The sequence below is a fragment of the Rhynchophorus ferrugineus genome, unplaced genomic scaffold (genome assembly GCF_030347505.1).
Source record: "Rhynchophorus ferrugineus isolate W39M unplaced genomic scaffold, kcgeb_rfMv2 rfM1, whole genome shotgun sequence".
NCBI lineage: Eukaryota > Metazoa > Arthropoda > Insecta > Coleoptera > Curculionidae > Rhynchophorus > Rhynchophorus ferrugineus.
Genome location: NW_027472580.1, coordinates 37,677,477 through 37,695,797, shown reverse-complemented (window position 1 = coordinate 37,695,797; position 18,321 = coordinate 37,677,477). Strand labels below are relative to the sequence as shown.

General features: G+C 32.1%; 1 protein-coding gene across 1 annotated transcript; it reads right to left on the bottom strand.

Moving 5' to 3' along the window:
* Positions 1-3,803: 3,803 nt before the first annotated feature.
* On the bottom strand, positions 3,804-17,754 carry LOC143203180 (uncharacterized). The gene is made up of 22 exons (XM_076415350.1): positions 17,596-17,754; positions 14,136-14,270; positions 13,916-14,080; positions 13,723-13,855; positions 11,319-11,513; positions 11,072-11,265; positions 10,871-11,009; positions 10,645-10,817; positions 10,457-10,586; positions 10,274-10,406; positions 8,396-8,585; positions 7,580-7,645; positions 7,385-7,519; positions 7,160-7,324; positions 6,957-7,092; positions 5,170-5,364; positions 4,902-5,107; positions 4,709-4,847; positions 4,480-4,652; positions 4,298-4,427; positions 4,108-4,240; positions 3,804-4,051 (listed from the first exon to the last, which is right to left on the bottom strand). The coding sequence occupies exons 1-22, from the start codon at positions 17,641-17,643 to the stop codon at positions 3,859-3,861; spliced, it is 3,306 nt and encodes a 1,101-aa protein (XP_076271465.1). The 5' UTR covers positions 17,644-17,754; the 3' UTR covers positions 3,804-3,858.
* Between the last annotated feature and the right edge of the window lie 567 nt (positions 17,755-18,321).

Sequence of the window (18,321 nt, the reverse complement as noted above, 5' to 3'; positions counted from 1 at the left end):
AATTAGCAACAAAGTAACGAAATCGTTCTAAATATAAATATTTCTCTTTCTGTTATGCTTTAATTATCTATTGATTAAAAAAGTATAATAAACTCTACATAGTGATACCAATTTAAAATTGTTTTTTTTTAATGTTTACGTATTGTGTTTGTCCGCAAAGTTATATCATTAAAATTCAATAAAACGGTCAATTCCTATCAGTTTTAAAAATTTATGACGTCGCCACGTCGCAATGTTGCCGGATTAAATCAAACGTTTGTACTATTTTGATTCTGACAATTAACAAAACACCAGTTTAAATAAATATTCAATAATCAATTCAAAATAACAGTGACACGAGTGTCAATATATGTCTAAAGTTGTAAATTAATTTTACAGTTAGACAATATTATTCTTGTCATTTTATTCTATTTAAAAAGAGATAGAATGCGGTTAGAGAAGTTCGAACATGTAACGGAATGAGCCTGCAAAAGTTGTCCGTTTGTCAAACTTTTTAAAATTCTTCAAAATATTATAATTACGGGTTATAAACCGGCAAACGTTGTTTTAATGCATTGTTTTAATAAATTTGAAATTGCCGCGGTTTTTATTGAAAATATTTTTTGCACCTTGCAGCGGCACTTTATATTAGTACGGACACGGTCACTAAAATTAAAAGAAACATAAAAATCAATATAACCTTAAATTTGCCAAAAAGAAACCGTGTTTATTTATTGTTTAGTTATTGTTTCAGAGATCAAATATACGAAATGTATGAAACAGTAAGTAGTTTTTTTCAATCCAAACATAATATAATACAATTATTTCAGAGAAAATTGTTAGTCTGGAAAGTATAAACAAAGATTCAAAAGATATACAGCTATTTGAGAAATGTAAAACATCCGTTCATACATTGTTGGATAGTCTAGGATTTAAGTGGTGTAAAGATAAACAACGAAGTGGTTTAATGGAACTTCCAGAGATTGCTTTTAAAAGAATACAATTTTTAGAAAGATATAACAATATCAAGAAAGAATCATATCAATTTATATATTTAAGGAGCCATGAATATTTCAGAAAGGTACATTAGGTTGCTCATGGCAAGATAGCAATGATAATAAATATAATATAAAGACAACAAAGGTTCATGAAAAAAGGTAATCGTTGCATTATCGTAACCGTTGAATAACTATCGATTAGGTTTTTTAGTAACATTTATTTTATTGCAGACATATAGTTCTTTATGCTGGAAACAGGAATGATTTTATTCCTGGTGCAGAATTAGTGTTTCTCTAAGTCCAAGGGTGACTACCATGAAGAAATGAACCATAACTTGTCTTTGCAGTAGTTTGAAAATCAGCTTTTAAAGAACTTAGAGGAACCATCAGTTAATATTATGTACAATGCACCATATTTACCATATATATATATATATATATATATATATATATATATATATATATATATATATATATATATATATATATATATATAGTACACTGGTGGAGAAAATCCTAACAAGTTCATCAACAAAGGCTGCAATTAAGGAATGGATTAAAGTACATAAAATAAGTTTCGAGAAAATCATGTTAAAGAATGAACTATTTCAAATTATTACTCGGTAAATATAAATGAAATATTTAATTGCATTTTATGTAATTTACTTTTTTAAAATTAAACCTGAGAAAAGCTATATAGTAGATCAGATTACTGAATGTTATGGCCACAGAGTATTATGTCTCCCTCCCTATCACTGCATTTTTAATCCAGTTGAGTTGATATGGGGTGTTGCAAAGAATTATTACAATAGATATTCAGGTTGAGGAGGATATTCAAACCAGAATTGTCTGGATTTATGAAAAAAGGCATTGTCGAAAATAATACCTTCGGTTTGTATGAGCTCGATCAGCACATTGAAGAAGAAATTGACATATGGTAAAATCTTGAGCAAGTTTTTAATAGATTGGAAATAAACAGCTTGGTTATTAAATTGACTAGTATTTCTGAAGGTGTATTACCAAGACAGGGTCATGAAAGAGGAAACCACTGAAGGTATACAATTAATATACTTTAATTGTAGGGAATTGTATTAAAGAGTATGAAAGCTTTATGAACATGTGTGTTATTGTTCAGAATATACATGAACGTTTGGGTTAACATATATGAGTAGAGAAATAACACTAACTGTTTTGCAGATATGGCAAATGTATTAAGTGATTAACTGATGATACAGATAGTAACAGGACAAACTAAAGAGAAATGTAATAATATCATAATGACATTACAAGGATACATTGCATAGAAAGAAACAAGAACTAAGCGTAAAACATAAGTATGCTTTCTAATGAAAGTAAAATACATTATTTAGTTCTACAATTGTTAATTAAGTGGATTAGGCCTTCGGGGATACCACTACATACCAAAACGTGTCTAGAACCCTACTCATACTAGTGTCAAAAAGTCTATCCAAAGTTGGTGTGAACCATAAATAAAATAAGGAGACAATAAAACGTTATCAAATATATATAATTTATATCAATATTATGGTATATCTAATGCATATATTATCTAACAATTTAAACAACATTTTACAGCTACAGCCACAATAATTTATAGCTTAGAATTATTTTATTATATATACATTAAACTCTCTTCAACACTACCCATAAGATATTCTAGACGCATTTTTTTTTATATAGTGGTATCTCCCTGGGTGTCTAATATACCTAAATAACAATTGTATATCCAAGTAATGTATTTTACATTAGAGAAATTTGCCTGATGATATTTACGTTTAGATCTTGTTTCCTTCGATGGTGTGTTTCCTTGTCAAGTCATTATTATATGAGTGTATTTTTTATTTCTTTTCCTAATACCTTTGGAAACCTTTCTTAATAAAATTAATCACTGAATTCCCCTGAACGCATTTGACATATCTACAAAACAGTTTATGTATATTCTCTCCTAACACATTTGAACTAAATATTCATGTATATTCAGAACAATTACACACGACATAAATCGTTCACACGCTAGAATACTATTTCTACAATTATCATATATAACGTATGTACACACTTTTTTATGTTTCCACAATCATCACCCTGTCTTGGAAATAATAAGCTTTGAATCATAATCCCATATTCAGAAAGTTTCACTCAAGTTAATAACTATTATATAACTATATAACTATAGCTATTCATTACCAATCTATCGAACGTGTGTTCACGACTTCATTATTTCTCAATTTCTTCTTCAATGTGTCTTATAGAGGTCAGGTCATCCAAACCGAAGGTGCTATTAACGTTTCCTGTTTCAAGCTTGAAGCATATATTATGACTAATAAAACCTAATTAATTGTTCTAACGTTTACCTTTTTCTATTAACTTTAGTTGTCTTAACACTATTTTTATTATCATTTTGCCATGACCTGCCATGACATGAGTGACCGTTGGATTATAAGATTAACTAAATTTAAATAAACAATACCAATAATAACAAATAATTTTACCTACTTATATACTTCATTTATTTAAAGTCAGTACTACAAATTTAATAAATATTTAAAATATGATGATCAGTTATGTATTAATTATTATTATTAATTAATAATTATTAATTAATGATCAGTTATTATGTCATGATCAGTAATTTATTAACTATTGTTATTTATTATTCTTTTACAATTCAGGAAGCATATCAACCAGCAAAACAACACCTGTTTCACTAATAATCCAAAAAAGCAACATAATTCATACTATTGCCGAGTTTTGTATCGTTTATTATCTTAACAAAAAAATTAACGCAATAAAACAAACAAGAGATATACACAACAGATATAATTCGTGTTATAATATATCGTTCATTTATATAACAGAATTACATTGTATAATAAGGTCTGTAAGAATATCTGTCCCATACGGAATCCCAAAATTTCGTTTCTTCTATTTTCCGACTTGGTTTCATAACGAGATCATCGCCAATGTCCAGAAACTGAACATTATCAGAGGTGGTCACCTCCCATGTAACATTTTGAAGCAGGTCAGAAGACGCATCGCCTGGGGTAGGATTCCTGAAACCCAGAATATTATTTAAAAAATATAAAATCCATTAAATCATTTAACTCACAGAGTTTTGGCAAAATTGGTCCATAATTTTACCATTCTCTTTCTTGCCAAGAAATCAGCATCGGTTTGTAACGGAGACACTGATATATTGAAGATATAACCGACGTCATCAGCATGCCCAACCTTACCAGCACCTAAGGCATCAATCGTACAATAATGTGTGTTCAGGTGTTTATTTATAGTAATATTACCGGGAATTTTAACATGATTTTTACTTCTTGTACCATAAAAAGAAAACTGATACATATATACCGGTGTATAATTAGACTGAAGAATGGCATGCTTGTACACACTTCTCACGAACTGATCATCGCTCCACCACTAAATCAAGAAACATGGAATATAGAAATTATCTCTAACTGTTCTAACTCACATTAAAAAAAGCCGCCAGATTCGATTCAAAAGATCCTGATACTCCCGTGTATTCTTCGATTATTTCCTTGCCAATCTGTATTGGATCCGTACCGTGCCTTAATGGCATATTAGGAACAAGCAATTGTGGGTTCGTTTGGTAATAATTAGCTATTGTCTGACCTGACTCCAAATCTAAAAAATATATTTTAATCAAAGGCCATGGATACGATATACTAGTCACCGCTAACCAGTGACATATGAACATGTCTCTTCTGAATTATGTCCTATAATAATAGGTACCCTAGCTATGTCACCTTTTTCTACAACTTCGTACATTGGTTGAGTAAGGAACGCTTCCTCGGAATGCTCTTCGAGAATAGGTCTAAGCTACTGGACAAAACAAATTCATAAATAACTTATATAAAGTTAGTTAAATATTACCGCATATCCGGAATCAATTGTAACATTCAAAACTAAATCAGCAGGAGCTTGTTGAAGAACTGATCGGACCTCTTCTGATGTGTTGGATTCTGTTATAGAAGAATCAATAACTTTAGCCAGATCGTAGGCGATTTTTTTGGGATCGTCAATGGTAAAATAATTGGTTAATGGGTTTCCACTTTGCATTATTACTGCTTTAAAAAGATCTGTACCAAAACATTGGTTATGATGGCGGCAGAAGAATAATTATGTATGATATGATACGCACTGCGTGACTTTGGGCTCACGATGTGGTAACCTGAAGACATGGCGCCGGCGCTTTCACCAAAAACTGTAAGATCGTCTGGGTTTCCTCCGAAGTAGATTATATTCCGCTTAGTCCATTTCAGAGCCAGTAATTGATCTTTCAAGCCGGCGTTACCTGGTATTATTTCATCTTTGGTTGAAAGGAATCCAAAAGCGCCTTTAAATACAAAATAATAATTATAAAATATAATAATGATAAGTTAACTCCTCATCAATCGTATTCTAACTGATATGGTGACTTCTGCTTAAACAAGTACCGTAGTTTCTACTTAAAACACTACTAATTATTATATTATATTATTTATTATATTATATTACACTGCTAAATTAATTTAGTAAATTAATTATTAAGTGGTATTTTCATCAGAGATATCTATTGATGAAAATGCGTATGACGTATGCGTAAAAACTATAAATTTAAACAACTATTTCTAACGATTCACCCGAACTGCTAAATTATATAGTGACATTTCTGTGCATAAAGTAACAATTTTCCATTTGATGTTATAGAATTATTCAGTATATACAAACATTAATTATGAAAGGCTCAAAATCGAATTTTTGAAAATCTGCTGCTGAAGAACATTAAAGTTCGAGAACAATGAATCGGAAGATTTATTTTTTCAGCCCAAACACTCAAGAACTTTCAGACAGCTTAACAATTGATCAGTCAAGTTTTTCTGAATTTAGAATGCTATGCTAGATGGCTAGATACACTTTAATTATTATGGACAAAAATTTAAAAGGATAGAAAATGACTATCGCACAAATTGAGTGAAAATAGCATTTCCAACCGTTTCAGAAACGCGATTTTATTGATTACCTGTCAAAAAATAAAAGTTTTCAGTATCGTATTGTGACTGACGATAAAAAGTAGATCCAGTACGACAATCGCAAGTGTCAAAAGTCATAAATTGTTTCAGGACATAAAGTATTTCTGTGCATATGATGGAATCAGGAATTTGTAGTTTATTACGAGCTGACAAACCCGGATAAAAACGTTTCTACAGCGAGTAAGAGACTCAAAATCATCCATTTGTATGGCAATATGTTCTATGCGTTGCAAAAGGTGTGAAGCATACACTATTACAATTTTAATGGGAAGTTCTGCAGCACTCAGCGTATTGGAGAATAGGAAAGTATTAAACATGGCGCCTTTCGATTATCACTTTTTCGAAAGGATGCAGCATTGCTTGACTGGTATATATTTTCGAAATACTGAAGAAGTGCGAAAATGGATCGATGATTGGATCGCTGTCAGACCAGCATCCTTCTTTCATCGCCTTGTTACCTGAAAGATAGCAACAAGTTATAGAAAATTATGGAAAATATTCTAATTATTATATATTATATTAATTGATGCCTTTTTAAAAGTCAATCAAAGAATTTTTAAAGTTAGAAGTAGGTCAGAATACATGCAAGCATCTAAAAATATTGACTGGTTACATAGTTACACCAACTGGGCTAATCTTTTCTATTTCTAAGGAGAATCTATTGAGGTGAATATTCCCCTTTCCTATTTCTATAATCCAGTTTTGTTCCCCTCTTATTGTCAACAATAAACAGCAAAAAACTTAAATACATTAAATGTAATATATCCCATATTTCATAAGAACGTTTTATGTCACTTGAAATTTATCCCTATGCCATATATTCAAATAGTAAACATTAGGAAAAAATATATTTGGAATCCCTTATATATATATATATATATAACTATTAAATATTTACTAACTATAAAATATTTACTTAAACGGTAATTAAAGGTGACAACAACAACGTCTTCTTCTAGAAGAGGGGTAGGATCAGTGAAACTGAAATCCCCTGATCCACTAACAAAACCTCCCCCGTAAATCCAGAACATGACGGTGAGATTGGTACTGGCCTAAAACAAGGGTTACTTCTATAGTAGTACTATGAGTATATATAAAAAGTTATTGATAATAGCCTACATTTTTGCTGACATCAAATGGTGTATATACGTTGATGTAGAGGCAATCCTCACTGTTACCGTTTGTCGGTGTAGGATCTCCGTCATAGCTAACAGCGAAAAGGCATGCAGGGGCATCTTCAGTACCATCCAAAATATCATCCCAGGGATCTGGTAATTGTGGTGCCTAAAAGAAGAATATCTATAAAATATATTCATACAATATATAAAACTTTTTACTACTTACCAAAAATCGCAGATCTTTTAGTGGTGGTTTGGCAAAGGGTATCCTTTTCCAAGCATAAAACGTTCTTCCACTTGGAGTATTTATGGGAATCCCTCGTATTTTACCATCAGGGATTTCAACAATCAAATCACCAACCTCAAAAACACACATTAATGTAAAAAAACTAAATTTGCCTAAAATAAAATCACATCTTACCCCAAAATGAACTAGAAAACCTAGGATAACAAAATAATAAAACTTCATTATTTTAATAATGTTAGTGTATTAGTAAATACTATTTTTAAAATATTTTATTATCATCGGTATCAAGGGTTTTGTTTACATAATTTCTCCACTTTAAATACTAATTAAAGATGATAATATATATAATCTGTAATAACGTAAAATTGATTATTTTGAATAATAATGTTAGCTTTATGATTATCTATTGTTGATTATTAAAATTTGATGTTAACGACAAAAAATTACCTGGAGGATTAAAAAAGTCCGAGATCAATGAATTAACAAACTTATTACAGTTATTAAAGCTGTAGAATAATATCAATGTACTCTCTAGGGAGTTCACTTTGATTACCACTTGTTCAGATTAACATGTAACAAACAGTGTTGCTACAGATTTTTGTAGCAAGATTGTTTTTGCGATATGATATTTCCACGTTGCCAAAAATATAGAATAAAGTTGACGAAAATGATGAAGAATAATTTGATTAATAATAATATTAATTTTACCAGTAAGTTTTATTATGCAAAAGCAAATACTTAATATCTGGGTTAGAATAGATGTTTTTTTCGAAAGGACAGTTTCACAGGGTACATCAAATATTTCTCACATTATGTGAAGGTAATTTTTTTCTTAGTTGCTGGGGTTGGTTGAGCAAGAGGGTAACGTAATTTACGTAACTTCTGGGATATATGGCCATAGAATATAATTAAAATATACAAACATGCATTTATTATTGTTTAACAACACAACAGCATCATTTGTTTTATTAAATAGATGTTGATAACCTAATAGGTATCATATGGTCTATCAGCGTAGGTTTCCCAGATGTTATCCCAAAATGTCATCACTTCAGCCTTCCTGTAAGGCTTCATTTGCAGTTCATCCCCAATATCTAGGAGGTTGATGGTATCAGGAGTCACAGGTTCCCATTTAACCCCGGCCAAAATATCCGAAGATTCATCATCTGGAATTGGATTCCTAAAACAACACTTGCTTAATCAAGTAAGTCGTGAATCTAAACTAAAATATATCAAGTAAAATTATGTGGGTTTTGGCACATATGGTAATGCCACCTCTATTGACAGATATGTTAGTATCACTTTTGTCTCAGAATTAGGAAATATTGAATAAATATTACTGATATGTTTGGTTGCAAAACAACTCTGTGAATAAAACATATTTAAACCTGGAAGACCACAAATGTACATGTAGTGATAAAATCATCTAATGAGGATCTTGAAATGGCCACATGTAACTGAAAAACTATGGAACTATATTTCATGAAGATATGTTAAGAAGTAATGTTACAAAAATAATCCACAAACTAATGAGGTACTTAAGGAAAATAACCATGGAGCTATTTATGAATAATGTTATTCATTATCAATAATATGCTACAAGGCTTACATTATGAATTTTTTAATATTAATTGGGTATATATTGGAAAAAATTGGTTTAATATATTATAATCAAAATAATCAAATTTTTGCATTTCTTCGATTCGTTCGCGGTTCGATTTGTTAAATTCACGTCGACAGCCATTTGTATTAAAAGTTTTATACGATATGCGCAGCAATGATCATCAATATTCCACTTCGGTGTCAATATGGATGTCTCCGTAAAGATTTTTCTATCATATCGAATTACGCATCTTACACAGCGGTCTTCACAATTCCCAAAAAATATTATCCCAAGTTCTGAACACGTACGACATACCAGCAGCGACGTCCAATAAACAATAATGATGATTTGGCCACCCCGAGACTGAGTACTGACCATCATTCGATTCAAATGTACCACCATCATAGAAAACACTATTTCTATATAGTTTATACACCAACAATGAATAACGGTCACATCATGTAATTATCACTGTTTTATTTCGTTCTACCTTCATTCACCGAATCATAACTCTCAAAGCTCTCCTGGACAGATCCATGATTACTTGCGATTGAATTTGTAGTAGTAGAATACACAATTGAAAACTCTTCTTTTTTTCTGATAAAGAATAAAATTCTCAATTTGCAAAATAGCTATTTTATCTGCCTTTAGATCTTTCCAATTGCATGTAAACGCCTCGAAACAGTTAATTCATCCAATCAAGCTAGCCCTTCGTCCAATAAATATTGCAATTCATTATCTTCGAACTTTTTTGGTCCTTCGTTAGGCCATTCTTTTTGTCAATGATACCAAAATCACCAAACCAATAATTGGGATATTGCAGAGCAGCATCACTACTAAACTGCCAAAAGGTATTTTATGAGCTTCGACTGAAAACTCAATTTTGACCGTTCTATTATAAGCACTCAATAATACTAAATTGCAAACTATTATTTTACTTAGGAAAACATCAAAATCATCTAATAGAACAACTATATATCAGGGCAATAATATGTCACCAATAGATATTGCTGATCAAAATGCATACAAGTATAATACTGTATTACTAATATATTGGTTAATATAAGGCAAACAATGACCTCAATATTCTGATATAGTTCTATTAATCTTTTTTTATGATTTTGATTAAATAATTATCAACTGAGACAAAAGACATGAATGTATCAATACTGTAGATATTAGAACTCAGTTGTAATTAAAGTTAAACCAACAAACTAATAGGAAACCTATCCCATATAAGTGTTAGTAATAAAAATATGAATTACTGATATTTAGCAAAATTAGTCCAAAGTTTCACCATCCTGCTTCTGGTTAGGAAATCAGCCTCAGTTTGCAGAGGTATTGTACTAACATTGAACAGGTATGCCAAGTCATCAGCATGGCCAACATTTCCAGCCCCTACAAGAAATATTCCAAGGCTCCTTTCAATTTATTATTTAACTATTTACCTGGAATTTCCTCATGACTCTGACTGGTAGTACCATAAAACGATAACTGATACATATATACCGTAGAATATTTTGACTGAAACATGGCATCTTTGTAACAACTTCGTAAAAACATATCGTCACTCTTCCACTGAAACCAAGTTGATCTGATAAAAGTTCGAAGTCAATTTGATTTAGAGTTAATTTACATTTAGTACTGCTGCCAAGTTGTCGCTAAAGTTTGCATTTTCTCCAGCATACTTGTCGTGTATTTTCTTGCCGACTTCCGTTTTATCAACACCATTTTTGAAGGACATGTAAGGCAATATAGTTGTTGGATCGGAGTCCATTGACGCTGCCGTTTGTTCTAGTATAGCTCGACCTACAACCAGACAAATATTTTTTATTTCATTAAGAATACGTTGCATAAATTACTGGGTAGGAAAGTAATAGCCTCCTCCAAATTATGTCCTACTATTACGGGCACTTGGTTGTATCTTCCCGATGCCAGCAGTTCGTATCGCGGTTCGGTAATAAATGCTTCATCTGTTTCAACTTCCACTATTGGAGCAAACTAGCAATTAAAATGTTACCGCTATCACTAGGCATATCAATTTGGCTGTATAATAAACTTACAGAATAAACTGAACAAGCATCACGTAATGTTTCAGCTTCGATACTCTGCAAGACTTTTATGACTTCGCTAGACGAGCTGCTGTTGGTAATCGATGAGTTAAAACTCTGAGCTATACTATAAACCGTTTCAGATGTTGCAGCATCAATATAAGTCAAAGCTGTACCGCTCTGCAATATGGCACCTACATATAAACCTACAATAGCGAATTGTTTATGATATTGATTTAATTAAGATATATCGAATAACCTTTGGTCTTGGGACTAACTAAATGGTTACCGACAGACATAGCACCAGCACTTTCTCCAAAAATCGTAATCTTGTTGGGATTTCCTCCAAAATAGGCGACGTTGTCCTTGGCCCATTTTAAAGCTAACAGCTGATCCTTCAATCCAGTATTGCCAGGAAGTACACTATCTCCAGTTGAGAGAAATCCAAAAGCGCCTATTTTATATAAAATAAATAAGCTATATCACTGCTGTATGTCGTAATATAATTAAGGTGTAACACTAATATTTAATAACTTGTTAACTTTATTTAATTATTTTATTTTATAGATTTATTTTCCTGACTGTATCGTCGAAGATCTTTTTTATAATATAATTTTAAAAAAAGGTAGAGAATTGCTAATTTCATAAGAGTAATTGAAATATAATTTTATAACATCTATATTACGTTCTAACGCAAGCACTTATTCATCGTCATCAAATAATTCCTCTGAGAAAGGCCCTTCCAAGTGAACGTTAGAAATTACCGCTAGGTAGGTGAGACATAGCAGCATCCCTTGAATACACGTTATTACGTTTCTGACGATGACAGAGCCTTATTTAAAACGAACTGTAGAGAATATCTCAATAAGATTACAGAAACGAAAATTTTTCATGCATCAAATGGTATAACAGCAAACCATCTTAAAAACCTCACTAACAGGCATCTATCAGAACTTGCTAACATCATCAACTAGATCCTGAGGTTAAAGCATTTCAAAAAGAACTGGAAATTTGCGCTTGTCGCTGTCATTCCTAAAAAGGATGCCAAGTCCACTCCATCTGACTATACACCCATCAGCCTGATTAGTTCACTTTCCAAACTTGCCGAAAAAGCGATATTATATGCTTTAAACAACTTCACAGACGCATATCACATAATCCTAAACGAACAATTCGGTTTTCGTGCCAAACATTCAAGCCTTCATTAAGTAAGCAACAATCCACCAGGCATTAACGGTCGAAAAACTGGAGCTATCTCTTTAGATGTGTCCATCGAGAGCTCAAGAATGGCACCACGGTCTAATATTCAAAGCGAAACAGCTTGAATCTACCAAATGACCTAATCTCCCTGATAGATTCATACTTGGAGCGTGAGGATCCGTAGTCAGTCTCCTCTCGTGAAGAGATTTCCGCAGGAGTCCCGCAAGGGACTCCAGTAGCCCCAACCGTATTCAACCTTTATATGGCTGATTTCCCACTCCACAAACATTCCCACACAGCATTTTATACAGATAATACCGCTTTTTACACAATCGGTTATAGTCTCGACGCTATGCGCAACAGACTTCAAGACCAACTGAACCAGGCGATTGCGTGATACAAATTCTGGCGGCTGCAGATAAACCCGAGCAAAACTCAAGCTATTCTCTTCCACGACAAGGAGTGAAAGGAGTTCCACGCCTATCGCCTCGAAATTGATAAAGTCCCTATCCCTTGGCTCCAGAAAGTTTCATATATCCGTCTCCAGTTCGACCGCAGATTTCAATGGTCAGCTCAAATACAGCATACTATTTGCAAAGGCAATGACGTGTACAACCTACTATTTCCACTCCTCTGCAGAAAAAGTAAACTTCCAACCCCCAGAAAGCGACTCTGTACAAAATGCTGGTTCCTCCATAAAGCTCTACACGAGCACAGGTATGTCTCTGAGAAACAACTTGAAATACTCTCGAAGTGTTCAAATTCAAAAAAATCCGCTCGTTACTCAATGCCCCGTGGTTTATCAGGAACGTCAACACTTACCCCAAATCAGTCATCCTGTTTGTGAAGAATTTCACGAACATGCTCAGTGTCAGGCTCTCCATAGGCGCCTTAGAGCACGACAACACCTTGATTAAATCCCTACCCATCCACAAACCTCGGTAGTAAACCAACTACAACAAACCCAGTCGTAACCCAGGGTGTCTGTCGTCCAGCAAAGGATCATTTGGTTTTAACTGGTCATCATGGAATAAGAAAAAAATGTTCGCAAGCATTCAAGATCACTTCACAATAAAGCATTCACGACAAAGCATTCATGAAATATTCACGACTAGTTATTAGCCAACTTTGTAAAACAAGATCGATCCGTTTGATCAAAGATAGTACGGGTAATTTATAATGTTACATTGTATTGTAGCTGTATACACATGTAATCTATGTAATTAAGAAACTGTTTACTTGTATTTAAAGAGAGATCCCAGGAACAAATCGATGTCTGTTTCATAAATCACTGACAGCTTTAAAAACGACTTATTTTTGACCCTATCGAACCAGCGTTCCGAAAATTATTTAATGAATTAAACGAGTAATTCAACAAGATCGAAAATAAAATGTTTACAACAAAGTCTTAAATATATAACGATAAATATACAAAAATTGTGTTTGTTATTAAGCAATATTACCAAGCCTGTAGTTGCAGGTTACGACAATAACGCCGTCAACAAGGAAAGGCGTAGGATCGAAGAAGTTAAAATCACCAGTCCCAGATGCGTAACCACCACCATGGATCCAGAACATTACTGGATATCCAGAGGGCTAAAAAAATAGTAAGTTAGTAAGTTCATTTAACACAATACTTCTTTATTTAAGACAAACATCATTCGAGGGTAATCTGGGAGCGTATACATTGGTAGTCAGACAGTCCTCACTATTTCCGGAAACAGGTAAAGGATCATTTGGAAATGAATAAACGAATATACATGCTGGACCACTAACAGTTGCGTTTAGAATTCCTTCCCACGGTTCTGGTTTCTGAGGGGGCTGAAAAGTACATTGGCGATTGGTTTTAACTAAACAATTAGATTCATAACGTTACCAGAAATCTCAGTTCTCCAACAGGTGGTTTGGCATAAGGAATCCCTCTCCAAGATCGAAAAATTGCCCCGGTGGGTGTCTGGTATTCGATACCTAATACCGCACCATCATCAATCTTTACCACCATATCGGAAGCCTATTCAAAATAAATTAATTTCAAGTGTAACTCCTAAAAATACCTTCTAGTTACAGATGATAAAGAAATAAAGTAAAAATCTATAACAGAAAACGTAAAAAGAAGGCAATATTGATAAGTCTTGAATGATAATTGAGATACATCGTTTAATTTTTTAATATGCCAATGAGAGTATAATAATATATTCATAATAAATAATTTTTAATAATTAAAAGTGCTAATAATAAGAGGTATAATAGGTCAATTGAAAAGTCCCTGTCCTGACACATAGATGGCGCTACTAGAGTTAAATCCATATGTAGCCCTAAACCTCTCATCCTAAAAGATGCGTGTATAAATTTGACAGCTGTCGGATCAATAGTTTGTGAATTATAGCATTTCCAGTGAAACAACTTTTGTTATTGTGAAAAAAATGGATAAAAAAAATTTCGCGTGTTGATAAAATATTGCTTTTTGAAGGAAAAAATACAGTTGAAGCAAAACTTGGTTTGATGCCGAGTTTCCGGACACTGCCCCAGAAAAATTAACGATCATGGATTGGTATGCTAAGTTTAGACGTGGTGAAATGGGCACCGAAGACGGTGATCGCAGTGGACGCCCAAAAGAGATTGTTAGCGATGAAAACATTTTAAAAATCCACAAAATGATTTTGAATGACCGTAAATTTAAATTGAATGAAATAGCAGACACTCTAAAGATATCAACTGAACGTGTACATCATATCATTTACGAATATTTGGGTATGAGAAAGCTCTGTGCAAAGTGGGTGCCGTGCGAGCTCACTTTTGACCAAAAACAACGACGAGTTGATGATTCGGAGCTGTGTTTGAAGACAATCAGGCGTAATAAACCAGAGTTTTTGCGTCCATATGTGATAATGGACGAAACACGGATGAGTCACCCGAGTGGACTGCACACGATAAACCCGCTCCAAAGCGTGGGAAAACGCAACAGTTGGCTGGCAAAGTTATGGCGTCCGTATTTTGGGATGCGTATGGAATAATTTTTATTCACTACCTTGAAAAGGGAAGGACCATCAACAGTGACTATTATATAGCGTTATTGGCTCGTTTGAAGGACAAAATGGCCGAAAAACGGCCGCATTTGAAGAAAAAGAAAGTGCTGCTTCTCCAAAACAATGCACCGTGTCACAAGTCAGTAAAAACGATGGCAAAAATCCATGAATTTGGGATTCGAATTGCTTCCTCATCCACCGTATTGTCTAGAGCTGCTCCCCAGCAACTATTTCCTGTTCTCAGATTTCAAAAGTATGCTCGCTGGGAAGAAATTTTCATCCAATGAAGAGGTAATCGCCGAAACTGAGACCTATTTTGAAGCAAAGGACAAATCGTACTACAAAAATTGTATCAAAAAGTTGGAGGGTAGCTATAATCAGTGTATCACCCTTGAAGGGAATTATGTTGATTAAAAAAAACTAATTTTGCCAAAAAAAATGTTTTACTATGCTAGGCCGGGGACTTTTCAATTGATCTGTTTTAACAAGTGCCTGGCGTTAACAAGAAAAACGTACCTAAACACACAATTCTATTGAAGAGTATGCCACATGTTTTCAGAAAAGAAATATTTTGGTACCAAGTTTCCATATTTTCAATGTTAATGAAAACATAAGACGTTTTAATGTAAAGCCAAGGAATATGTTATAAAATCTAATAATTGGATGTCAACCTCGGGAATATTGCTATAGGGACGTCAGCGACCAAGATTATTAATTCTTCTAATGTCGATTTTTCCCTTTACACCATAGTTAAAGAAGTTAAATAGATTAACAAGTTGTTTCGGTATTTTCAAGCTAATAAACAAAGTAAACCATGCCAGGTTTATGCCAAAACTTTGCACCTCAATGATAAAGTATTAATCTTATCAATAGGCTTCGTACAATTAACTTTAATATAATTTGATAAACTATATTAAGTTCATAAAATAGAAAATATGCCAAGTACACTATTTTATTCATAGATATCATATCGCGTCATTAATAAAAAATTTGAAATATCAGAAAATGTTCTGAAAAGAATCAAACCATCTAATCTTGTGTAGTGTTGTGTAGTGAGGTGCATGTAATAAAAAATACAGCAGTGACATGTATAAACAATATTTCACCAGAAACTGAGATAGGTGCCGATGGGTCCTCCTAGTTATATACCTATATTTAAGTTATCATAAAGACAAATTGTAAGCTAGACGGAAATGACTAGTAACAATGTAATAATTAAATAATAAAATAAAAAAATCTAAAAAATTAATATAAAATAATCTCATTTTAAAAATTGCTAATTACTGAACTGTTTCAATTAGTGTGATACAATGGGCATTAATAAATTTAATTTAAACTAAATTTATTTAAAATTATTTTAATAATTTATTTTAATTATTTTGATACTTGATAAAATAAATATTAATTTAAATTTTAAATTAAATATCGATATCAAATTTTATTAAATAAAACTAATATCAATTTACAAAGATTGTGCATTTAGTAATGATTAAATTTGTAAATATATTGTTCCGACACATATATTGATATTTTCCAGACATAAAAATGACAAGAACCAGAAGAAAAAATATTTCTAGACATAAAAATTATATTCATCAATACGATTTCCCTTGTTTCAATGAATAAATGTGTTCTCTATATTATTTTAAATTTCTGATTTTCTCTTTTCTGGGGAGGTATGTGTGCAGCATACCTTCATGATGTGCTAAATCTGGCGAATAAATTAGACTCAACTCAGTGTCTAAATGGTACTCGAAAGTATATTTGTTTCATGATGAGGCAGCACAACTTGACTGTTCAATATATGATGGTACGAGGGGGAATCAAATATAAACGGTAATTTAACTAATTAGCTTAGCACATAATTCCGGGCTAGATGATTCGATACTCGAATGTTCTTTGATTTATGAGGAGGGTGGAAAACCTTCGTTTGTTACACAACACATTATCATAAAGTTTTTAACCAATGAAGGCGTTAAACCATCTGAAATTTTCACTCATTTGAAGGTACAGTTTTGAGATTAATTATAATTATAAATTATAATATTAAATTAATTATAAATTGTTTAATTTGTGTATACCATTCATCAATAAATTTATTTTACAAAATTAACGTTTATATTTAATTCCCCCGTATTATGAAATTAAAAAAAAAACGCTTTTTATGTAATGTAATATAATTTAATATATTATGTGTTTAAACATATACATTCTATAAAAATGCTTAAAATTTTCTAATAAATAGAATAAATGAATATTGAAAAATATAAGTCATTTTACTTTCTAGCAAAATTTATCAGGATAACTTACATGAGCTCCTAATATAAAAAATGTTGCACAGACTAGAATGACAATCATTTTGCTATTGATATCCGTATAATAAAATCTACGTTATTATTCTCCAGATCTGTACGTTCAGTGTTATATATTATACAATAAAATCAAAATGTGTGACGAATATTGTTTACATATAATTTTATCAACATCCACTTTCAAATTGCGACTAGAAATACCGAGAAAACCAAAATAAAATTTCGACTTCACAATGAATAATAGATTATTCTATTAGAAATTAATTAGCTATTGCTTTTTTCAAAAAAAAATAGTGTTTTTTTAACAAATAAATGGTATCCGGAATTTTACATAACATTTGAATTTATCCACTATACATGCAGTAAAGTGTTGTAACTCAAAATACAATATGACAATTTACATATGTGATCTAAAAATGTGATATGTGTCTGTCAAAAATTGTAAATTTTACAATCAGACAATATTTTCCTTCTCATTTCATTCTACTTAAAAAGAGATAGAATGCTATTTGACATTTTCGAACATGTAACGGAATTAGCCCGTAAAAGTCGTCGGTTTGTCAAACGTCTACAAAATTCTTCGAAATATTATGATTATGGGTTATAAACTGTCAAATGTAATTTTAATAAATTTCAAGTCGCCGCTACTATCACAAAATATTGAGAATCTGTGTCTTGTCTTGTGTCTGCGTTTTATGACTATTAGTAATCCTATTTAAAATGT

Bases quoted from the DNA above. Each gene is read 5' to 3' on its own strand.
- LOC143203180 (XM_076415350.1), bottom strand. From the start codon at position 17,643: ATGATTGTCATTCTAGTCTGTGCAACATTTTTTATATTAGGAGCTCAT. The intron at 11,514-13,722 runs GTAATATTGCTT...TATATAAAATAG, and splicing joins AACCTGCAACTACAGGCTTG to GCGCTTTTGGATTTCTCTCA. The intron at 4,653-4,708 runs GTTAGCGGTGAC...TATATTTTTTAG, and splicing joins GACATGTTCATATGTCACTG to ATTTGGAGTCAGGTCAGACA.